At 32.3% G+C, this 26321-nt stretch overlaps 1 protein-coding gene across 2 annotated transcripts; it reads left to right on the top strand.

The window, feature by feature from the left end:
• The first annotated feature begins 14426 nt into the window (after positions 1-14426).
• LOC120075071 (branched-chain-amino-acid aminotransferase 2, chloroplastic-like) lies at positions 14427-19315 on the top strand. Of its 2 annotated transcripts, none has more exons than XM_039028232.2 (10): positions 14427-14650; positions 16477-16553; positions 16692-16863; positions 17265-17441; positions 17557-17688; positions 17773-17871; positions 18038-18154; positions 18407-18502; positions 18628-18740; positions 18914-19315. In XM_039028232.2, exons 1-10 carry the CDS (start codon positions 14588-14590, stop codon positions 19026-19028), a joined length of 1161 nt encoding a protein of 386 aa, XP_038884160.1. In that variant the 5' UTR covers positions 14427-14587; the 3' UTR covers positions 19029-19315. The 2 variants fall into 2 exon arrangements, with proteins under 2 accessions (XP_038884160.1, XP_090168651.1); XM_090312525.1 differs by lacking the exon at positions 14427-14650 and adding an exon at positions 15973-16386.
• Positions 19316-26321: the final 7006 nt, after the last annotated feature.

Genomic DNA, 26321 nt, shown 5'->3' with positions numbered 1-26321 from the left:
TCAGCCCTTAAGGGAGCAATCTCTCTACTTATCCCTACTTCGGGAAAGGAGTGAATTCTATCTTGTGGATTAAGTTCCCAACTCCCAGATCAGACAAGTCCCCAAAAAGGTGGGCATGTTGAGTTGGCAATCTGTCCACTCTTACCCACACTAATCAAAGGACCGCTCTCAAAGGCAGGAGTTCACAAAACACTCAAGATTGAGGTCATGTCACCTATGGTTGTTTAGGTGAGATGCAAGTCTCTAGTATCAATGGCGTTATATGCAGAGTCTAGTCATCTCATTGTCTAGGTCTTATACAAACTCTTTGTATATGATATCCCCGCTCCACGTCTCCACATGAATAGTCAGAATCTACCATCTGTAGGAGTTTACAACACTTGCAAACCTCTACAAAGCGGGCCGTATCCGTGGTGTCACTAGGATCAGGTATTCCACCTTAATCCTTATACTACAGACCGATTTAGGTTATCACTTAAGGCATGATCCACTTGTATATCACATATACATACTTAAGTTCACATAAGATAACCAAGGAGCTTTGTTTATTGGATATGAGTAAATGCCAGAATTAAATAACACTTATTTTATTCATTGAACAATGTGTCTCTTTACAAAACAACGAGACTCCGGGAGAATTAGGACACCAATCCTAATAGGGATGTATTTCGAATAGGGATTGGAGGATACTCCTTTGTTAAGAAGAATCACAAATCATTTATAACCAGAATCATGTTCAAGTTAGATTTCCACGTCGCATAGTTTTCACAGGTTAGTTTTTCGTTCTTAAGCAAGGAAATAATTATGGAAGACATGTTGAAACAAATAACAAATAATTGACTATACCAGTTATTTTTGCCTTGAACCATTGCACAAAATACAAGTATCCAATCAATTCAACAAAATCAAGTAATCAAAAAACCCTAATTAAACTATTGATTTAGTTTTTGTAACGATACTTTAGAGGTTTAGAGCAACAACCACCAAAGGGTGACTAGCTACCTCTCCCTTAAATTAATTGAGACAACCTCAACTAATTATTAATACTAGAATAACTGTTATTCCTATAGCTATTAGCTACCGTTTTTGGCCAATGATCCATTAACTAACTTATCTCTAAGTGTGACCCTACTATTTTCGGATCCCCAAGGTACATTTCAATAGGCTACCATAAGGAAAGACAACTGTTGAAGATTAACCTAAGAGACCCTATCTATTATTGGAGTTTGCATTGTTTTGAATCTTATAATCAGACCCTTTGAAGGGATGGTCGCTCTAGGACGACACGCAGACGAACCATCTATAGTTTTAATTCAATTAATTTAAATAAATTAAATAAGTATTTAATTCTCCAATTAAATAATTATCAATTTAAATATTAAATATTTAATTTAGCCTACATTTGAATTACATTCAATTGTATTTCTCTCATAACCTATAGTTTTAATGTGTATCTAAAACGCATTAATTTTAACCTACAGTTTTAATATGAATCCAATTCATATTAACCTATAGTTTTAATAGTTATCCCACATTCCAGATAACAAAAAGTACACCTACCATATGGTAGGTGTACTTTTTCATTATTTGGTTTAATTAAAAATCAAATAAATTAATTTAATTAATTAACTAAATCCTATTTAATTAATGATTCATTTAAATCAATGAAAAATATCTCATATAACCTATAGTTTTAATTCAATTAATTTAAATAAATCAAATTGAATTAAATTAAATAAGTATTTAATTCTCCAATTAAATAATTACCAATTTAAATATTAAATATTTAATTTAGCCTACATTTGAATTACATTCAATTGTATTTCTCTCATAACCTATAGTTTTAATGTGTATCTAAAATGCATTAATTTTAATTTACAGTTTTAATATGAATCCAATTCATATTAAATTAATACTTGAACTCCTTTAAATATTTAATTCTCCCATAAATTAATTTTGGATCATATCCAAAATTAAATTTATATTATAAAGTTTAATTAAATATAAACTTTATATTATAATGTATTATTGTACATTTTATTATTTTCCTAGGTGAATTTGAACATTTCAAACTCTATTTAAGACATAGTTACCTCAATTCTCTTTCGAGCTAGGAAGGGACCTCATGGACCTACATATCAGAAGCTCTAACGATATGAGATTAATTAGTTAAACTCATTAACCACATTAATCAATATTTGTTAACTATGGATACACTCTACTAAAGTCCCACAACTACAGTCTTCCAATTGCAGATATATTTCTGTATCCACAGATATAGACCAATAAAACCAAGTTGGTCTTTCACGAGTATCCATAACACCAGCTGGGTCAAATTATTGTTTTACCCTTGAGTTACTTTTGTATCCTTAAGTACTAGTGCTCCTCTGATGAACATCCTATTTATGGTCCAATGATTAAATAGAAACCCTTTCAGGCCAGTGAGAGGGTAAGACCTTTTGTTCAAATCCCGGAGAAACCACTTAAGGAAACACTCATCTACTTACCCTAAAGTCGAGAAGGAGTGAAATCCATATAGTATTATTATGTTCCCAACTCCCTACTTGGTCTTGTCCCCAAAATGGTAGGTTTATCGAGTTCGCAAATTGGCCACTTTCACCCATACAAATCAAAGGACAATCTCTTGTGAACAAGAGTTCATAATAGACTCAGGATTAAAACTAAGTTGCCTAGGACATTCTATTGAAATAGAAACCTAACTAGTCAACAGAGTTACATTTAGTGGTTACTACTTCGCAGTTCGATCTTATGCAAACTCATTGCATAGGATACCCCCACCCGCATGTCACCTACATGAATGCATTGGATCATTACGTTTGTATCAAATACAAAGTGGGTTGTATCTATAATGTCACCAAGATAAGGTACCCAACTTTATCCCTATACTATAGACCTTTTAGTTGAACATTGATCCCCATATGTCTCCACATATAGTTCAAGACTCATAAGACAACCTAGGATATTAGTTTATTAGATTTAGGTTTATTAAGACAAAACACAAACAACATAATCAATAACACATATTGAAATAACATTAATAAATCTTTATTGATGAAAACTAATTATTTACATTTACTATATATGAGTTTTAGGGCATAAAATCCAATAGTCGTAAGATATAAAGCAAAACTAGTTGCACAAAGTTTTTCACAAAGACCTGGTATTAATTATGAAGAGACGTATTCTTCAGTGATGAATGCAATTACACTAAGAATTTTAATTGGTTTGGCTGTGTTTGAAACTCTGGATAGCATCTTATGAATGTGGTCACTACATATTTATATGGATCTCTTGATAATGATATTTATATGAAAATCCCAAAAGGATTTAAAGTATCTAAAACATATAAATCAAATTTTCATGAATTATATTGAATAAAGTTACAAAGATCACTATATGGATTGAAGCAATCATGACAAATATGGTACAATTGTCTAGGTGGATATTTGTTAAAGGAAGGATATCAAAACAATCCAGTTTTTATTAAGAATCACAATCTAAATTTGCTATTATAAGTTTATATGTTGAGGATTTAAGTATAATTGAAACTCCTGAAAAGCTTTTAAAGGCAATAAAACATCTTAAGAAAGAACTTAAGATGAAAGATCTCGGCAAAATAAAATTTTGCTTTGATTTACAAATTGATCATTTAGTAGATGAGATATTTGTTCATCGGTCAACTTATATAGGAAAAATTTTGAAAACGTTTTATATGGACAAAGTACATCCATCGAACATTCCCATGGAAGTTCGTTCACTGGATGTGAAGGAAGATATATTTGGACCTCAAAATGATAATAAAAAACTTCTTGGTCCTGAAGTACCATATCTTAATGCTAGGGGTGTTCATGAGTTGGGTTGGATTAGGTCGAAAGACTTTTTAGACCCAACCCAATTGTTCGGGTTGTAAATTTCTTCAACTCAAATAATCCTTATTAAAAAATGAACCCAATCCAACCCAACTATGAAGTATTTGGGTTGGGTTGGTTCGGGTTAATCGGGTCATTTATTTAATATTTTGTTCTTAAAAAGAAGCACAACATAAATATGTAAAAATCTTATTTAATAATTTGCATATATTGAATTAAGATTAACAACTCAATTTCAATTTATATAGTGAAAATTTTCTTTCTAAAGTGCAAAGAAACTACTTTTAAGAGTTGTTGAAAAATAAATTATTAAAAAAATTGAAATTAAATAAAATTAAAATCAATATATGTATAAATAATTGTGTTATATGTAATAAAAATATATATTTTAAAGTTAATAATAAATTCAGGTTGGTTTGGATTATATTAGATGTACCCATGAGCCAACACAATCCATAAAATTTTCATTTATTTGAACCCAACCCAACCCAAATGAGTTGATAACCCAACCCAAACCGCACGGTTTGGGTTGGATTAATCGGTTTTTCGGGTCATTGGGTTTTTTGAACACTCCTACTTAATGCAATTGGTACATTTATGTATCTTGCTAATAATACAAGACCATATATTGCATTTTTAGTAAATTTATTAGCTAGATACAGTTCTTCTCCAACAAAAAACATTAGAATAGATTTAAGCATATACTTTGTTATCTCCAAGAAATAGTTGATATGAGTTTGTTTTATTCAAATAAATTTTTTGACCTAATTGATTATACAGATTCTGGATATTTATCTGATCAACACAAAGCTCGATCTCAAACGGGTAATCTGCTCACACGTGGCGGAATCACTATATCATGGCGATCAATGAAACAGACTATAACAGCCACTTCCTCAAATCATACTGAAATTCTTGCAATTCACGAGGCTAGTAGAGAATATATATGACTAAGATCAATGATTCAACACATTCTTGGAACGTGTGGCTTGTATTCTAGTAAAAATCTTTTAACAATATTATACGAAGATAATACAACATGAAAATCTTTCAACAATATTATACGAAGATAATACAACATGCATAGCCCAAATCAAAGGAGGATATATTAAAGGAGATAGAACAAAGTATATTTCACCAAAACTTTTCTACATATAGAATCTTGAAGAGAATGATGACATCACTATACAACACATTTGTTTGAAGGATAACATGAAAGACTTATTTACAAAGTCATTACCTACAACAACTTTTGAAAAATTGGTGCACAATATTGGAATGCGACGACTTAGAGAACTCAAGTAATATTTCCATGAGAGGGAGCAAATATATTGTATTCTTTTAGAATTGTTAGATTATTTGAAATATGTACTATTTTTCCTTCACTAGGACTTTTTTCCACTGAGTTTTTCCTGGAAGGTTTAACGAGGCATATTTCATATATAATGTAACGACCTGAATTTTAAGGTAATTTGTATTTAATTATTTTGGTTATTTTGGATCTTGATGATAATTAAATTATTTGGTTAAGATAACTCAATTTGAGATTTAAAATTAAGAAAACCTTTGAATTAAAAATGAAAATTCTGAGCCAAATCCCTTTTTTCAAAAATAAAAATAAAAGTAGGTGTAGAGACTCAATGGAAGCTGTTCTAACAAATGGAGTTGACTACCTTGCGTTAGTAAATGAATGAATCCTTCGTTCAAAACTCCAGGAAAGATGAAAGAATGAATGGATCTTATAGGATTCCCAAGAAATTCTTCAATTTCTTCTGAAAGTCGATGATTATTCATCTGCTTCTCTCATTTCGTGAATAGCCAAGACATCGAGAAATATCCAAAAATGCATTTAGGGAATCAGTCTGATTCTATCTCTATTCGTTCCGTTTGAAGAAAGGAAGGATCCCAAAGAATCAATCTGCATTATACAATAATTCAATTTGAATTTTTTCTATTGCATAAAAGAAGAAAAAAATATTATTAAATCTCTCTCTCCCTCACGTGTAAACCTCCCCCCTCTTCTCTTCATCGTGTTTATTGTAGACCTACACCTACAACTTTAGCCTCGCCACTGTTGCACTGAAATACCTCTCAGTCGCACGCATCCATAAGTCGTTGGGTTGTGCCTCAACTGTCAAACTACTGTTCGGACACCGCTTCCATCAGCGTTGGTAAGCCAGGACATCATGCATCTCTTTCCCTTTCCTCGAGCCGCTGCAGGTCCTCTCGTCGCCATCGACCGCCTCTGTCCACTGCTATCGATGAGTCGCTGCCGTTAATTTTCCTTCTCACAGTCGTGCGTCCAGGATCTTGCCTTTTCAATTGTCAGATTTTGTGAGTTTTGGACAAATTCTTTAGGTTGTTCAAATATTAGGTAAATTAATGGGTATTTTTGGGTTTCTTGATTGCCCAAAGGCTCATGATTATTGATGCCCAATATTTTTGAGACCCTAATATGAATAATTGTTGGGTGAAAATTTAACTTTCAAAACAAAGAGGGAACCATTTTTGTTGGTTAGAGAATCCCACATTGGAAAATTTGGTGTTGGAAGACTCCTTTATGTACTCCATCCTTGTGTTTTGGGTTTGGGCCCTAAGGGGTACCCATGTTTTGGAGGGAGTGAGTAGATAGACCAATGTGGGTTCGGTGGACATCTCACGCACACTGATGATTATTTTTAATCAAAAAAACTATTTTATTTTTTATTATTATTATGATTATTTTTAAAACGATCCACGGTCCGTTGATTAATTTTAAAACGGTTCGTTTCGATGCTGAAAGCCTATAAAAGGCGAGGTCTTCAGCAGTTCATGATACACAAAATTTGATTATTTTTAAAACGGCCCGTTGATTAATTTTAAAACAGTCCGTTGATTAATTTTAAAACAGTTCGTTTCGATGCTGAAGGCCTATAAAAGGCGAAGCCTTCAGCAGTTTGTAATACACAAAATTCATTTTCTAAATTCCCACTTCATTTTTCTCTCCACCATTTTAGCTTTCCGAGTAGTGGGTTTAGAAAAGGTGTATGTTTCGATTGGTAATGGTGCATTTCTGATCGGATTTTATTTGGCTGTTTTATCCTAGGACAACGTGACAAATTTCACACCTACTTGCACACTTGGGTAGAGCCACGAAACGTCTTAAAGAAAGCGAGCTCCGTGACTCAACCTATAACGAGTTTCTGTTTTGCAGGTTTTGCTCTTCGCTTGACCGTTGTGCCTTGACAGCTTACAGTTTGTCGTTCTGAGGCCCCTGCTATTTCCAATAATTTTAAGACATTTTCACATCTCCAATGGCCCCCAGTAGCAACAATGAGATATCTAACCTCAATCGTCCATTCCGATTCGAAGGAGCGAACTTCAAGCAGTGGAAGAAAAAGATGTTATTCTTCCTCACCGTAAAAAAAGTTGCTGAAGCTTGTACCAACACTAAGCCGATCGTCCCTTTAGAAGAACCAACTGAACAACAGATAAAAGAAGCTACTGACTGGGAGGAGAAAGACTTTCTATGTAAGAATTTCATTTTAAATGGTTTGACTAATGATCTATATGATTATTACAGTACAATGAAGACAGCGAAGGAGGTATGGGATGCCCTGCAAAAGAAGTATGACACCAAGGAGGCCGGATAGAAGAAATATGCAGTTAGCCGTTATCTCAAGTTCCAGATGACGGATGACAAATTCGTAGAGGCCTAATCCCATGAACTCCAGAAGATAGCCTACGAGATAATTATTGAAGGTATGCCTCTAGACGAACAATTCCAAGTTGCTGTTATTATTGATAAACTACCCCTTTGTGGAAGGATTTTAAGAATGCTTTGAGGCATAAGAAAAAGAAGTTCTCATTAGATAGTCTTGTAACCTAGCTAAGGATCGAGGAGGAAGCTCGGAAGCAGGACCAGAGGGAGGAGTGAATGCAGTATCTAGAAACCCGCCTCTGCCGTGGTAAAACCTGACCAAAAACCTAAGGGGACAAAAAGGAAAGGTCAGAACCGTGGCTTCAGCAACCAGAACCAACAGAAAAAATAGAAGCCCCCTTTAGGAGAAACAGTACAGTTCCTTTGCTTTAGTTGTAATAAACCTGGGCACATGGCTGGGAACTGTAGAAACAGGCATCGTCCTGCTGGTCAGGCGAACCTGACAGAAGAATCGTTAGTCACCACGATCACAGAAGTAAATGTGATCGGTGGTTGTAAAAGGTGGTGGATAGACACTTGCGCAACACGCCATGTTTGTCACGACCTTAGTCTATTTAAAACTTATACTGAAACTAAGGATAAGAATATTCTATTGGGAGATCACCACTCCACGAAAGTTGCTGAAACCGACGAGGTGGAACTGAAGTTTACCTCTGGGAAGACCCTCACGTTCAAGGACGTTTTGCACACTCCGAAGATACGAAAGAATTTGGTTTCGGGCTATCTCCTAAACAAAGCCGGGTTTACTCAAACTATAGGGGCAAACATATATACCTTTACCAAAAATAATGTATTTGTAGGGGTATGCAACTGAGGGAATGTTCAAATTAAATCTAGACCTTAATAAAATAAAATCTTCTGTGTTCTATGAATATTGGACATGCTAGACTCTGTCATGTGAATAAGAATTTAATTAGTAACATGATTAGGCTGGAAATGATACCTAAGTTATCCATGAATAATTTTGATAAATGCGAGTATTGTAGTCAGACTAAAATTACTAAAACTTCGCATAAATCTGTACTCAGGAATTTTGAGCCTCTAGATTTGATTCATTCTGATGTCTGTGAATTTGATGAAATATTGAATAGGAACAGTAAAAGATAATTCATTACTTTTAATGACGACTGCTCTGATTTTACTTTTGTATACCTGCTGAAAAACAAAAGTGATACTTTTGATGCCTTCAAACTTTTTGTTTCTGAAATAAAGAATCAGTTTAATAGAAAAGTTAAAAAACTTCGTAGTGATAGGGGAACTGAGTACAACTCGGGCTTTTAATGAATTCTTTAACTTACATGGAATAATACACGAAAAGACCGCACCTTATTCTCCTGAAATGAACGGAAAAGCCAAAAGGAAAAATAGAATTTTAGCTGAGCTAGTAGTTGCTATTTTACTTAGTTTAGGAGCCGCGTTTTATTGGTGGGATGAAATCATCCTTACCGTGTGTTATGTCCTAAATAGAATCCTGAATTCTAAAAATAAAACTTCATCTTACGAAATTCTCAAGAATAAGAAACCAAACTTGTCCTACTTTAGAACATGGGATTGTCTAGCCTTTGTAAGAATTCCTGACCCAAAAAGGAGAAACTTGGCTAGTAAAGCTTACGAATGTGTCTTTATAGGTCATGCCTTAAATAGTAAAGCCTACAGGTTTGATGGTCTAGTGAACCAAGTGATCATTGAGTTAAATGATGCTGACTTCTTTGAAGATAGGTTTCCTTTTAAATCAAAGAATAGTAGGGGCTCTGGTTCAAGTGGTATAAACCTAGTTAGAAATCCTAACCCTAGAGAGGAAACTGACCCATAACCTAGAAGAAGCAAAAGAGCTATAACTGTCAAAGATTTCGAAAATGATTTCTTGACCTACAATGTAGAAGAAGATCCTAAAGATCTAAGAGTTGCCTTGTTCTCAGTAGATGCCAACCTATAGCAAGAAACCATAAATGATGAGATGGACTCACTTGAGTCAAATAGAACTTGGCACTTAGTAGATCTACTCCCAGGATGTAAGGCAATAGGGTGCAAATGGATCTTAAGGAGGAAACTTAGACCTGATGGGACTGTCGACAAATTTAAAATCAGGTTAATAGCGAAGGGATTTAGACAGAGAGAAAATATAGATTTCTTTGACACCTTCTCCTCTATCACTAGAATTACCTCTATTTGTGTCTTATTCTCTCTCGCTGCCCTTTATAACCTCGTAGTACATCAGATGGATGTAAAAATTGCTTTCCTAATCGGTGAACTTGAAGAAGAGATTTGCATGGAACAACCTGAGAGGTTTGTTGTCCATGGTCAAGAAAATAAGGTGTGTAAATTAGACAAATTTCTCTATAGACTAAACCAAGCTCCTAAGCAATGACATGAAAAAATTGACAACCTTATCCTATCTAAAGGTTTCAAGGTCAATGAAAGTGACAAATGCATCTACCATAAGTTTGATAATAACTTATGCACTATCTTGTGTCTATATATAGATGATTTATTGATCTTTGGGTCGAACTTGCATGTCATAAATGATGTAAAATCAATATTGAGTGCGAACTTTGACATGAAAGACTTAGGAGAAGCTAGTGTAATCATAGGCATAAAAGTAAATAGGTTTGAAAAGGGAATTTCTTTAGATCAATCTCACTATATAGAAAAAATTCTAAAGAAATATAATAACTTTGAGTGTAAACTAGCCTGTACTCCTTATAACCTTAGTGTCAAGTTGTTCAAGAACATTGGTGACAATGTTAATCAATCTGAGTTTGGGAGCATCATAGGCAGTCTTAGATACGCTGCCAACTGTACTAGGCCTAACTTATGCTGTAGGACTACTTTGCAGGTTTACAAGCAGACCTAGTAAAGAGCATTGAAATGCTATAGAAAGGGTCATGAGATACTTAAAGAAAACCCAAAACCTAGGATTACATTATCAAAAATTTTCCGCTGTTCTAGAAGGGTACAGTGATGCTAATTGGAACTCTCTTTTGGATGATTCAAAGGCTACAAGTGGCTATATCTTTAATGTAGCTGGCGGAGCTGTCTCTTGGAAGTCCAAGAAAAATATTATTTTAGCCCAATCTACGACGGAGTCAGAAATAATAGCACTAGCGACAGCTAATGAAGAAGCAAGCTGGCTTAGAAGTTTGCTATCAGAGATTCCCTTATAGGAAAAGCCGATACTAGCCATATTGATCCATTGCGATAGTACTGTAGCAATCGCAAAAGTTCAGAACTGTTACCACAACGGAAAGAGACGTCAAATACGTCGTAAACACAGTACCATTAAAGAGTTTCTCACTACTGGTGCAGTTAGAGTGGATCACATATGAACTGATGAAAATTTGGCAGATCTTTTGACGAAAGAACTGGCTAGAGAAAATTTTTTCAGAACCTCAGAAAGGATTGGACTCATGCCTATCGAAAGATGAATCACCGTGAGGAAAACCCAACCTGTAGACTAGAGATCCCAAGAAACAGGTTCAATGGGTAATAACTGATCACGAGTGATATATAGTGAATCATGCCAAACCAAACATAGAGTTCCATTCCTATGACTTAAAGTCTGAGCATGATATCCTGAAGCGTAAGAAAAGATTGAACTCAATTCTTATTGAGATCTATACTTGATGACAAATGGGGTACCCAGCTACAGAAGTATCCTTGATAGACTCACCTGTGTGAATGTGGAAGTGAGGGCTGCTTCCTATGGAGTTTTTAGGCAAACTCTCTAGAGCATTCACTAAATCGGGATTCACGTGCTAGGCCTTAAAAGCACGGACTTTCGTACTACACCCTAATGACACTCTGTGTGAGATGCTGTCAGAGATAGAGTTCAAAACCAAGGGTTACTCTAGTATATTTTGAATCATCTACACTATGTAAAGGTTCAAGTCATAAGACACATTTGTTTATGCACAGTGTTGTATAGACTGAAACTGCTTGATGAAAATCTTCTTTCTTTTCCTTTTGTTTAAATTTTCAAGTGGGGGATTGTTGGGTGAAAATTTAACTTTCAAAACAAAGAGGGAACCAACTTTGTTGGTTGGAGAATCGCACATTGGAAAATTTTGTGTTGGAAGTCTCTTTTATGTACTCTAACCTAGTGTTTGGGTTTGGGCCCCAAGGGGTACCCATGTTTTGGAGGGAGTGAGAAGCTGCCACCGTCCGGTCGGTCGGTCGGGCGAGGCGAGGAGAGCGTGTGATGATTTTTTTTAATTAAAAAAATACTATTTTATTTATTATTATGATTATTTTTAAAACGGTCCGTTGATTAATTTTAAAACGGTTTGTTTCGATGTTGAAGGCCTATAAAAGGCGAGGCCGTTAGCAGTTCGTGATACACAGAATTCATTTTCTAAATTCCCACTTCATTTTCCTCTCCTCCTCCATTTTAGCTTTCCGAGCAGTGAGTTTAGAGAAGGTGTACGTTTTGATCGATAACGGTGCATTTCCGATCAATTTTCATTTGGCTGTTTTATCCTAGGGACTACGTGGCAATTTTCAGAACTGCTTGCACACTTGGGTAGACCGCGAAACGTCTTAAAGAGAGCGAGCTCCGTGACTCAGCCTATAACGAGTTTCTATTTTGCAGATTTTGCTCTTCACTTGACCGCTGTGCCTTGACGGCTTACAGTTCGTTGTTCTGAGGGCCCTGTTATTTCCAACAATAACCCATGATGTTTGAGTTTTTAGATTCAAGACTTGGAGGGCTCATATTGTTCGTCAAGTGTTACAGACCCTCTTTCGGGTATTGTTGGTAAGTATCAAATTTGGAACCGTTTTAGAATAATTAATGATGCTGTAATGTTGAGTTCTAATCTTCAAATTTTTATATTTGACTTAGAATCTTGTTGTAGGAAAGATTGGAAGCAGCTTTAGGTCAAACGACATTTTGGGTAAGATTGAGGGTTGGAGTTGGGTCCTACAGATTTGGGCTTAAAAGTCAATTATGTGTAGGTCCTAATTTAGAATTATTGTTGGAAATTGTTTTGCTTAAATATATCGTCTGGACCTAATTTGAGGTAAGTGATCTTACTATTGGAACTGCCTTTAAGCCAGACGACTTAGACATTATGATTTAGTAGATTTTACTAGATGATATTGAGAAACAAGATATTGACTAGAACTGCTTTATGAGCATATTGATTAAAGTATATGACTGATATGACCATAATTAAAGTATGTGAATGATATGACTACGATTAAAGTATGTGGCTGATATGACTATGGTTTAAGTATGTTACTGATATGGTATGTGTGGGACCATGAGACATGTACTATGATTTATGTTGTGAAGTTTACTGAAAGTATGATATGTCTATAGATAGGAGTGACGAAGTTTACTCAAAGTATGATACGTCTATAGATAGAAGTGATGATTTACGCTCATAACACTACTATGTTACTAGATACCTACGAGTTTCCTACTATATTACTGGAAGCCAACAAATTTTCTACTATGTTTTCGGGTGTCGACGGATGCCCTATTATGTTTGTGAACCTTCGGGCTACCAAATGCATGTTAGGTTGTGTTAAATCGCTCACTAGATGGCCATCTAGGATTTAGTTAATTATATGCATGTCTCACTAGTATGTTGCACTCATTGGATATAAGTACATAGCCTAACCCCGGTAGTGTGGTTACTTACTAAGTATTTATACTCATCCTTAATTATGTTAATATTTTCCAGGTAATGGAAAGGATACATTGGCGAATGAAAGGAATCCGTGATCGTGCCACTAGAAATAGATAGATGCTTTCGCTCATGTTTTTGTGTTTTAAAATTTTAAATTTGTAATTGAATTTAGAAAACTTTCAATGATGCTTTGTTAGTTGTTTTTAGACAATTTTTCTAGTAATGTTATGTTTAAATTAAGGGTACCTTGATTAATGATTTTGTTGTTTAGTTTTAATAAAAGTTATTTATTTTATAACATTTATTTGGTTTTAGCCAATTCATGAAAAGTGTCGCTTTTAGATGTATGCTTGCATATAGTAATGACCTAGCACAAGTCTTAAGAGGTCGTGTTGTTACATATATATAATGGGCATCTAAGGAGAGTATTATATATATTACAAAATAGATGCTTAATGCTTAATAACACTCTCCCATTAACCCCATGTGTATTTATGCATGTTGTCCATATGTCTTACAAACACAAACTTTAGTGTCCATGTAGTTCCACCTCATACTTGCCAAATTGCTTATAAATAGTAGCATTTGGTAGATTTAAGAAAATGTACATTGGTGAGAAAATTAAAAGAAAGGATTAGAGAATGAGAATTTTAGATTTCCATAAATTCCATAATACTCCTATTTCTTATAATTTCCTTTATTTTATTATTATATTATATTTTCTCCATATCCATATTGCTGTTGTGCTCCTCAATCATACAACAAAAATCAATATATTCTAACAAACTTAACTTAATATAAAATTATTCAAGTTCGAACTATTATTTCATTTCAAAGTTTAATAAATCTAATGGAAAGTTAAACGATAAGATTAAACCAGTTAAAAGTAAAAGTGAGAACAATTTTTTAAACTGAATCAAGTGTTTTTTTTTTTTTTTTTTTTTTTTTTCCGAATAACAAATCTTTTAGTTTTTTTTCCTTAAAAATGATATTTTGTGTTGATGGTCTAATTAGAATATTCTTGTATTATAGTAAAGGTTTTGATAGATAGATAAGTTTGGGATTGGAAAGGTGGAAGTTTGGATACTTATGTTTGATGTCTGTTGCTGACATGGCAATGTGACCCATAAGCCAATGTTAGTTGTTACATAAATCTACAAGCTGAATTTTGAATAAATGGCAAAAAAAAAAAGACTCCTCCTTATCTTTCTCTCCTATATAATAATTATATATTTTGTTATCTCCCAACACAACAAACCACTTTCTCTTGTTCTTCCCTATTAAAATTCTCCATTATCATATTTTTCTGCAATCAAATTTGTTCATAAAAACAGCAATACTTATAAGATCAATAATCAGCCACCATGATTCACACAAGACTCTTCTCCCCGTCTTTTCGCCTTCTTTCTTCATCTTCTTTTTCAAAGGTTTGACAAAACATCAACTGCCTTCATTTATTTTTTGGAATTGGTGAATTTCATTCATATTTTCTTCTTCTTCTTTTTCTTTCTTTCTTTTTCCTAGTTCTCATTTTTTTGCATGTATGATTTTCTGTGTTTTTCTTCTCTCTGTTTTTTTTTTTATCAAAAAATTTCATGGATGAACCATTATTCATTTGGAATTTTGAAACAGAGTCTAACATTCTTCATGCTCTTGATCATAATGTATTGCTTTTTTTTTTTTTTTCTTTTTCATGTTTGATTTTTTTTTTTCTTTCCCATGTTTGATTTGGTTCTCTCTTCTTTGAAGAATAGAAAAGTGTTTGAAGAGGAGAATTCTAATTTTAAAAGATGTTTGAGTAATCGTCTTGATCTTGATTTGTTAAAAAAAAAAAAAAATCTAATTTTAGCGAAGGTTTAATGATTGTTATGATTTTGACAATATTGTTGATAGATTGTTTCTTTTAAAATATGTGAGGTGGGAATTGAATCTTAGATCTGAAAATTGATAGTATAAAATAATGTCAATTGACAATGTTTTAGATTGTTTTTTCCTCTTAATAACAATTTATATTATAATAAGTAATTAAACTCGAAGGGAGTATCTATAAGATAGAGATTGTAGGATCGTGCTTAAAGTTTCATATTTTTATAATCTTCATTTTAAAGGTGTGCTTTATTATAGCATTTATTTTTCTTTATTATTTTAGGGGATGAAGTCATGAGTCATGAAAGATCATTAAAAAAAAAAAAGATTCGTATTGAAGGAATATAAAAAAATATTAATTTATTTATTTCTCATGAGGATGAGTTTTATATAAGTTTTACTTAATCTCAATATGATAAATATAAGATTGACTAAATTTTTTATTAGTTTAAGATATAGAAATCTAAATTCAAAATTACACATTAATCTTTATCAACATTTTGGATTATACCAAATTCAAATTGTGTTTCTCGTGTGAACATAACATTATTAAACAGAAAACCAAAAAGAAAAAAAGAAAAGAAAAGAAAAGAAGCTTTGCATAACTTTTTTCTTTTATCAACTATTTGTCATAAAAAAAATATAAATGAAACCAACATTCTTTTCTTTCATGAGAAACTTGTGCCTACTTCTTAGAAAATAAAAATCGGATAAACACGAAATATTTAAATTAAATATATTATTATTATTATTTATATAAAAAAGAAACAAAATACTTGAACTAACTAGATAGTTGTATTAAAGATGAGAATGAAAGTTTGATTTTCATTTTTTTACTCAAATATCACCTTCATTATACAATCAGGAAAATAATTAGTTGGGCATATTGCTAGAATTTTATACTTAAAAAACTTATTAAATCAAACTATATTGAAAAAAATTCAATAATACTTAGCCAATCGATGAACGGTCCCCAAGACAAGACGGCGTTCAGGCGTTGGACGCCTAGCAACCGTCGAATGTTCTGTCGTGGACACTTTTCTTTTCTTCATTTGTTTTGTTTTGGTTTTTGTCTTTTTTATTAATTATTTTCCCTTTTTCCTGGTAGGCTAGCCGCTAGGACACGTTTGCAATTTCATTTTTTAATTTTAGTTTCTCTCGATTTTTCTGGAAATTTTGGGGTACCATAATCTTCGAATGGGCAAACAAAGTACAAAGTTTGTATTTTTTAATATTTTTTCATCTGGGTTTATCATCTTTGTTTTTATCCTGAAAAATGTAGAAGGGAAAACGAAAGGTATGATTGGATATTTTTTTATTTTGTTAATTTAGGGTTTTAACTTTAAACCCACCAGGCAAAATTACTGAATAGTTTTGAAAATTGCAGCTTAGAGGAGGCTGCTATGGCGATGCGTTTAGGGCAGTATCTTCAATGCCGGAGCCTTGTCGATCATCGCCTCTCAGGTACTTCAAATTCCTACCATTTTATTAAATTTGTCAATAACCATTTTTCATTAGAGAGTAATGCTTAAAGATTAGAGATAAGCGTTTTTATCAATGCCTGAGATTGGGTGTCTCTGTTTGGGTTTGGTTTAATTTCAGTGATGATGAGAGCTGTGATTTTGACTGGGATAGTCTTGGATTTGGGCTAATGCCAACAGATTATATGTATATTATGAAATGCTCTAAAGATGAGAATTTTGAACGAGGTCAAATGAGCCGTTATGGGAACATTGAGTTGAGCCCTTCTGCTGGGGTTCTAAATTATGGCCAGGTACCTTTCAGTTTCAGTTTGGGAATCAAGATTTAATCAATTGCTTATGATTTTGATACCATCTTAGGAGATATTGTAATTTCTGTCTTACTGGTTCCTGCATTGAACTTGGTATTTGGTCTTTTGTGGATCTTTCCATTACTGAAATTTATGTAGTTTCTTTTCACTAGGTAGTTGGTTGTTCTTTTGACATTAGGATTCTAAATTTGGTTTTTGATGATCAAACTTGGATTCTGTTCTCTCTTCCCTTTCCCATTTTATGTGAAGACAATGGGGGATCTTAAGCGAAAGAGTCTGTTTCCATGTCGAAATTATTTGAGAAATAGTTAGTAACATATATAGAAGTGTGTTTGATGAAATGGTTAACAGAGTTTAAGGTGTGGTGTTGAAAACTTGAATAGGGGTTGTTTGAAGGTCTAAAAGCTTATAGGAAAGAAGGTGGAGGCTTTCTTCTCTTTCGTCCAGACCAAAATGCTCTTCGTATGAAAACTGGTGCTGAACGAATGTGTATGCCGTCGCCCTCCATCGAGCAGTTTGTTGATGCTGTGAAGCAAATTACCATTGCTAATAGGCGTTGGGTACTCCTCTCTCTCTTTACCTATTTCAGCTACTTGTCTTAGTAAGTTTATGTCAATGAGAAGTAACTGTTGACCTTGGTTGGTTCTTCATCCTCATGATTGATTGTACTTGCAGGTCCCTCCGCTGGGGAAAGGATCACTTTACATAAGGCCTTTGCTCATTGGAACTGGTCCTGTTCTCGGCTTGGCTCCAGCGCCCGAGTATACTTTTCTAATTTATGCTTCCCCTGTTCGCAACTATTTTAAGGTGGGAACTCTTTCAATGGAGTTAATTTCTCTTTACATAAAAAACACATGATTCATCTATGTGCTCCTGGTTTGTTCTAAACAGGAAGGTTCGGCACCCTTGAACCTATACGTTGAGAATGAATTCGTTCGTGCATCTCGTGGTGGAGCTGGAGGTGTGAAAACCATTTCAAATTACGCTCCGGTAAGTGTTTACTATATCTTCTTTTTCTTTGTGAAAACTAATGAACAAACTTGTTGCCAATCAGAGAGCTCAGTTTTGATTCAATTTCCTTTTTGGCAATGGCATAATTTTGGCATTTGAAAAAGTTACATCAATCACACGTCTTTTGATGTCTTCTTCTGTGTAGGTCTTAAAAGCTATTACCCGAGCGAAAAGCCGAGGGTTTTCTGATGTCTTATACCTTGATTCGGTGAATAAGAGAGATCTGGAAGAAGTTTCTTCTTGCAACATTTTCCTTGTAAAGGTATCTTTGTTACAAAACCATTCTTTCAATTGTAATGATTAAATTGACAAGATAATGAAGCAATAGGGCGAAAAAGTACAGACATTTGTTAACAAAGTCGTTATATTAATACTGACATGAAAGTGAAATTAAGTAGAAGATCTGATGATGGTATTTGGTCTTCAGTTTGTAGAACTAAAATATTTGCATTCTTTTGGATTTGGAAGTTCTTTATCTGTTCCGAACCAATGTAATTATTTCACATTTCTATAGGGCAATGTTATTTCAACTCCTGCTACAAATGGAACAATTCTTCCAGGAGTAACCCGGAAAAGCATCATTGAAATTGCCCGTGATCGCGGTTACGAGGTGATTATCTCATCCTGAATCAAGAATCTAGCAGCCAGGATATTGATTTTCAAAAGATTTATAACCACCGTACTCTTTTCCAAATTGTTTGGTTTGGGAATTATGACGACGTCAATCTTATCCAGGTCGAGGAACGGGCCATTAACATGGAAGAACTGTTTGACGCTCGTGAAGTTTTCTGCACTGGAACAGCTGTTGGTGTGGCCCCAGTTGGCAGCATCAAATGTATGGATAGAAGGTAATCTAACTTCTAATACCCTGTCATAGCTCCAAATGTAGACCTTGGATATTTTCAACTAGTAAGCCAAAGAAGATGAAGCTTGAGAATGCTTCGATAACCGAATTACATCGCCACTTCGACTCTATCTAGTTTCTTGGCAATGTTAATGAATTTGATCGTAAATTCTGCAGGATTGAATACCAAACAGGCGCTGACACAACATGCCAAGAACTATATTCAACTCTTGTTGGGATTCAAACTGGAACCATTGAGGATAAGATGGGGTGGACTGTTGAGATCTCTTGAGTTTTCATCTGCCCCATCAACATGAATCGTAAATTGCATATCACATGTCGATTCTCTGCGGTCGGGTTGTCCGTATAATGTCTCAAAGTTTGGTATTGTTTTACTTTTCATTAGTACCATAGCTGTAAACTTATGTACAGAATAATTAACCAGCAAGCCTTCTCAATGAATTGAATTTCAATACAAGTTGGAAATTTGTAGGAGGGGGATCAAAAGCTGGAGATTCATATGAAAATGATGAACAAATTGAAATCTTTTATATATAAATTTTGTGCATTGTGAAGAAACGTTTGAAATGATTAATGTTGATTTGAAAATAGTAATGTGTAGGCAAAAAATTGGGGACAAGCTATTGAATTTTGTGAACTTTAATAATTGTGAATGGACTGCCTTTTCATTAACTATATGGTGGGCGAGTTATAGTGTCAGCAAAGGACCAATGTTTCAAGCTATGGACTTTATTTGATGCCAGATTGAGACCTCTGTTCTTTATTATATATTGCTTTTTTCCTTAAAATAAATAATAAAATTTATTTAGAAGAACCTTATTTTTTGTAGGGTGTTCATGAGTCTAGATTGTGTTAAGGAGATAAGTTTTAAGGAAAGGTAATACTATTAAGGTCTCTAGCCCTACAATTCAATGGGTTGAACTACAAAAAATTGAAAAATTTGGGATAGGGATAAGGGTATGATGATCTAAATAAAACCAAGAGTATAGGGCTAATTCTCTCTCTCTTTCTTTTTTTTCTTTCCAATATGGGAATTTTCCATTGGAGATAAAAACAGGGGCTACTTTAGATATAATGAACTTATATTTAGGTGAAAATTCTATTTTAGTCTTTATATAAAAATAGAGGCCATTTTAGATTTATTAATGAGTTTATATTTTAAAGCGTAAAATATCATTTTAATTTGATTCCTATATTTTGAAGTTTATTTAATTTTAGTTTCTATAATTTTAATAAATTTTAAATTTAGTCTCATTACCGATTTATTGTTGATTTTCTTAAAGATGTATCGATTTCATTGCAATTTCTATAATCTCATTGATTTCCATTTATTTGTCTATTGAGTTTAACAAAAAGGAAAAAAATTGTAAATTCACTAATTTTAATAATATCAACTTTCGCACACCATTAAGTTTGATTAAGACGTAAATTAACTTGGAAATATCACTTTTTTTTTCTTTTTTCTTTTTTCTTTTTTTTTTAAAAAAAGATAAAGTTTCAATGTCATTTTGTAATCAAATTTATATCATACAAAACTTAAGCTTAAACTTTTGGGTCGATCGATAATTTAACATGGTATCCGAGCAGATAGTCTAGGAAAGTCTTGTGTTTAAATCCTTGCAATGCTATTTTTTTCCCAACCCAACTAATATTGATTTCTATTCGTTAGGTCTTTTTCATATTTCACGCCTACATAAGAGAGGAATAGTATTCGATGATATAATATTAAATTTACCAGTGTTGGATTTCGTTGTGGGTCTCTAGTGGACTCAATCTTCGATCCACTTCTTCTTAATCTAGTCTTGAGATACTCTAGGCTGACTTGCGTAAGAGGTCCTTACACTAGTGTATGGTGCTGAGCCCTACTGTATTCTAATGTTTAAGTTAATTCAAAGAGTGTTTAATTTAACTAAGCACAAAAGAAGTTAAAACAAGTTTCTCCTTTGGGGTGGTCGAATGAAGCTATTTATAAGTCCTTCCTCTGACACATGCCTCTCGTTATGTAAATTTTCGATGGTGTCAAGGACGTTTCTCGTATTTGAGGCTGTAGGGTGCTAGTTGGAGTTCGACTCAAATATTCTCCAACTGATATATATCCACCAGCTCGATTGGTTGGCCCATATCCCGAGACGTTGAGATTTTTCTCTTGAGATGTGCATTGTCAGCTTGACTGATTGGTCCAAATCTCAAGACATTGAGATTTTTCTTTTGGGATGCACATTATGTGTGCACGTACATGCATGCGAATAAGTCATAGTTAGTAATAGAGATGGTTAAATATTCGTGTTGAGACGTAATACTTTACCAGTGTAAAATCTTTACCTTACAAGATCCCAACTGAACCAACGAACATAGATATAATTCAATTTCTTTTTCCAATCACATGTTACTTCTTGTACTAAACATCCCAAAAGCTTATACTCAAGGGGAAATTATTTTAGTAAAATTTATTATAATAACCTATCATATTTATATTGAATTTAGTAGCCGGAGATTAGAAGGACTCTCTAAAATTATAATATGCATGGTGTTACATTGTGCCTTCTCCAAGTGATTACTACTATAATATGCGTGTTTGAGCTTTTTTATTTATTGTACTAAGTGGCTAGGGCTTTTCATGCGGAGTTCCAAACGACTTCTTCTCTTTGAAGCTTATTTTCCCTTAAGTTGTTTGTACTTTATTAATTTTATATTTAATCGGTTTTCATCATTGTTGATTTTCTCGTTGTTATAATGTTTTGTTTGTGTCTTGATCTCGAATTGTGAGATCGATCCCTCTCTTGTTTTAACCATACAATATTTTTTTAAAAAAGAAAAACATACCAAAACATGCCTATTTAATAATTGACTTTATATTGAAAAGGATACATTTAATATATATAAAAACCGACATGGACAACTATGCATTAAAATTTGGAAGCTCAAAAAAGAAAAAGATTGCATGCCAAAAAAATTCAAGAAAGTCTTGGTAATATTTATTGCATTTTCTTTCCTTGATCGAGCTGTAGGTTGGGAGTTCAAAATAACAATAAAACATGCTTGTTACGATGATGACGGGTTAAATTATGAATGAGAATAGAGAATATATTCATAGTACTATAAAAATTCTCATAATTTTGATTACATAAATATTCTTTTAATAGTATTCGACTACCTATTTTCAAAAAGATGTTGACGTGACAATCAATTTATGGAAATAGTATCCATATGATGATAATATATAGGAAAAATTTATGTGACCTACATCAATTTTAAAATAAAAACACTTGAATTTGAAAGATATTCACTAAAATCATTCGACCAAATGAATATAAAAACATAAATTAAAATCTAAACTAACTCAAAATGAGCTTGCTCACCGATATAATTGATATGTACTTATTTCTTTATATATAGATATAAGAAATTTTTTTAAAACAAGTTCATACAAATCCACGAGCATAATTAAAATCTATAAAGAAAATTTAGGATTATTTTGTATAATTTAATCTCCTTATTTTAATATTTGAACTTAACTTAGTTGATTATTAAGATATTTTATCCTTATTTAATATTTGAGCTTGATTTAAATCACATGTAAAAATTGAAGTTAGGACTAAAAAAGAATAAAAATCAAGACGTGGCGAAATATAGACCTGGAAATACAGTTCATTGCATGAACCCATATCCAAAATTTTCCACAATTTCTTTTATTTTCTTTTTGGTCCTTTTTTAGGTGTAATAAATTTTAATTAAAATGAAGTATCTCCAAAAGTCCAAACTTCTATTGACAACGGCCTCAAACTCGACTATCAATAATTAATCAATTTAACTCTTATGTTTTCAATTAGGGAAAATATTCATTTAATTCTTTACCATTAAAATTGCTAAAATCACTCCTTTCATTATTATTATTATTATTATATATATATATATATATAAACAACCTTCATTAGAAGGCATTAGAAGGCATGTGAAAAAGATGCAACCAAAGCGTTAGGCACATTTACTCAAGAAAACGTAATAATTAATGATAATCTAAAAAGTAGATCTTATTTGATTACGTTTGATGTTGTTTACTTATATTCCGTACTCGTACTGATATCTATAATCTCACTTCCAAATCTATAATCAAACATAAATAATTCATAAAAGAAATATTTTTAGTCATTCAAATAGATTTTTGACATATGTTAAAAAGAACTCTCAAACACATATATTATATTATTTGAAGCTTTCTAATGTTTAACCACTCTATTAAATTTCCTAATATGAATATAGTTCAATAAATATATGTACCTTCAATTAAAAAGTCATAAACTATTTAAATTTTCTGACAAAAAAAAAAAAAAAAAACTTGTAAAACCCAACAACGCAATTAAAACCAAAAGTAGGGAAGTGTGTATAATTTGCAAAATAAATTAACGGATGTTTGTCATAGAGACGTTAGTGCTATGATCGAGAAGTTCCTCCTCAATCCACCTTTTTGAGAGAAAAGATCGGTTTCTTTGGCTTGCTAATGTCTACGCAGTTTTATGGATTTTGTGGGAAGAATAGAATGATATGATGTTTAAGGTTATGAAGAGGGATCCTAAGGAACTTTGGACATCCCTGGTTTGCTTTCATGTTTTCTTTTGGACTTCAATTTCAAAGAATTTTTGTAATTATTCTATTAAGTGTGATTGTTTCTTATAAAGAGAGTCCCTTTTTGTGGACTTGATTTTTTTTTTTCCTGAATAAAAGTTCTAATGATAATAGAAAAAAATTGATTGTGAAAGTGTAATTTCAAATTGGACCAAAAGAAAGTATAATTATCAATCCCATCCCCATCATCTCTTTAATAGGGATTTCAACTTGTTTGTTTTACCTTTCAAGGAAATCCCACATTTTTCAATCCACGACAAATTTGAAAACTATTTTTTTTTTAATTTTTAAATTTTTAATTAGGGTTTAGGGCATTAGTTTGACCTACTTTTATTGGCATCTTTTAACTTCATAATTAAAACTAGAAATGCCAATTGAGAATAAATTCTTTGGCACATAATTTAACCAACTTATATTGGCATCTTTTAAATTCATAATTAGACATTACATCTCAATTAGTATACACTACATATGAGCTGGCTGATTTGAAGTAAACTAGCTGCAGCTTTCTTTTATAATAAATCAAAACTAACAATACATGGTCTTAATTTGAGTTTTTGAGAAAATTTTTTAAAACCTTTTCCCCTTTCACATTATTACACATGCATTTAAAAAAAAGAAAATACGGGATGTGAATCAGTAGATACACCGAATTATCCCAATTAAGTTGACACGAACTTAACATCCTCATCATATTCCATTTTTTAGGACAACGACTTTAAGAAGAATGAACATTTAAACCTTCATTTAAAAAAAAAAAAATAGAATATAGCTAAAACTACGTACTCATAAGTCATATAGAAGTTTTAATTACATATCATTTTGCTTTCTTTTCCCATAACTAAAATAACTTTGATAGTAATTAAGGTGTAAAAAGAGAGTGTATTTACTAGATTCACAATAGCATGGTTTTTTTTTCTTTGAACAATATATAAGATGGAAAAAAGATTAGTAGATATACCAGAATATCTCAATTAGATTGACACATCCTTAGAACCCTCATCATACTTTAGTATCCTCACAATAGTATGACAATATATTATTTATTTCTGACTTAAGATTTTTTTTTGTAATATTATGTTTAAATTTGACTCAAACAATTTAGATATCCTGGTATGTCTAGTGATCTCTCGACCTCTAGTACTTTTTTTCAAAACAATAAATTTGACTCAAACAGAAAGAAAAAAAATGAGTAAGTCAAGTGCCTAAAACTCTTTCCGATTACTTAGGCCTTGTTAGGTAACCATTTGACTTTTGGTTTTTTATTTTTGAAAATTAAGGTAATAGATACTACTTTCACCTTCAAAATTATTATTTTGTTATCTACTTTTTACCAATAATTTAAAAAAACCAAGCCAAAATTTGAAAATTAAAAAAAGTAGCTTTTAAAAACTTGTTTTTATTTCTGGAATTTGACAAAGAATTCAACCATTGTACTTAAGAAAAATGCAAATTATTGTAAGAAATATGGAAAATTAGGCATAGTTTTTATAAATAAAAATAAAAAAATAAAATGATTACTAAACAGAATCTTAATAATTCTTGATATTTAAAACATAAAAGGAAAACAAGGATTAAACGAGGTTATTATATACTCAAGATATATAGTTGAAGTAGTAAAAATTGGATCATCAATTTTTAAAATGATAATTAATATGTTACCTGCTATTTACCGTTGATTTGAGAAGCAAAGTTTAGAGTTTACTTTTCAAAGGAGAGAGAGAGAGAGAGAGAGACAGTTAACGTTATGGTGGTGGCTGCTTTCTACTATTTTTTTTCTCCTAAACGAATAAACTGTTTTTGTCCTTTCACTTTCCAAATAATTGCGATTATTATTATTTATCATTTTTTTTTTCAGTTTTTACCTCTGGGGGGTTTGGTTTAAACATCTCTGGGCTATCTACCTTTTTAGGAATTTCAATAATTTATTATTATTATTTTTTTATTTGCCTTGCACTTTTTTTTTCCTCCTTATTATTTAACATTCTCTCTTTCTGTTGTATAGCAATATAGGGAGTGATTAATAATCAATTCAATAATATCACTCAACATATAATTCAAAAAAGAGCAACATTCTATGGGTTAATTTGGAAAAAGAAAAAAAAGAAGCCAACCAAGTCAAACCCACTTTGAAGCTACCAATAATGAGTCAAATTGTCTCATTTATTATCCAATAACTGTCTTTCAAATTGAAAGTTGGATCACACACAATGTTTGAAAATTACTTTACAAATTAATAAAATAAAATAAAATCAGATAACATTTTATGTATTAAAGTCTGATTATTGTAATTACGATAAGCTTGATTAATCTACCAAGCATGCAACATATTATATTCACGGCGCTCTTCTTGAAGATGTAATTATAAAGTTTTGCAATTTTCTTCCCTCAATATTAATTTAGAGTTTTAGACACAAACGTTAAAGGAAGTTATACAAATATATTATGCTCATGTTGATTCCGCAAATGATTGGAACCAAAGGAATTTCAATGTTAAGGATCATGAGTACTAATTATGGTGAGATATTGCATCTACTTTCAAAGTTTTAAAATCTCGTCTAACATGTTCACATCTTTAGATATATATATGAATTCGATATTGACCAAAAAAAAAAAAAAAAAGATTAATTGGGATGTTCATAGAACGGAAAAGGGATGAGGATGGTTTAACCGTCCCTGTCTTTTACCCCATTTCATTCTCCTTCTTCCACGTTAACTTTTGTGGAGAGTAGAGTGAGATTTTTCTGTAGGGATCAAATTCTTTGTGGAGAATTATTTTTCGTTTAACTTTTTAAAAAACTCAATTAGATTAAATGAATTTTATTGATTTTTAAAAAAAGAAATAATAGTTAATTTTCACTAAAATTTTTGGTTGATGGTTAATTCCATAGGGAGAATCTCCAAATTCAATGAGATGTTTCTTAGACCTTGCAATATAGTC

The sequence above is a fragment of the Benincasa hispida genome, chromosome 4 (genome assembly GCF_027475165.1).
Source record: "Benincasa hispida cultivar pf3 chromosome 4, pf3_genome.v1.1, whole genome shotgun sequence".
In the NCBI taxonomy this organism is placed as follows: Eukaryota; Viridiplantae; Streptophyta; class Magnoliopsida; order Cucurbitales; family Cucurbitaceae; genus Benincasa; species Benincasa hispida.
This window is presented reverse-complemented; position numbering and strand designations above follow the sequence as displayed.

Excerpts from the sequence above, each read along its gene's own strand:
- LOC120075071 (XM_039028232.2), top strand. The coding sequence starts at position 14,588 with ATGATTCACACAAGACTCTTCTCCCCGTCTTTTCGCCTTCTTTCTTCA. Across the intron at positions 17,442-17,556 it reads CCATTGCTAATAGGCGTTGG|GTCCCTCCGCTGGGGAAAGG; the intron begins GTACTCCTCTCT and ends TTGTACTTGCAG. Across the intron at positions 17,689-17,772 it reads CTGTTCGCAACTATTTTAAG|GAAGGTTCGGCACCCTTGAA; the intron begins GTGGGAACTCTT and ends TGTTCTAAACAG.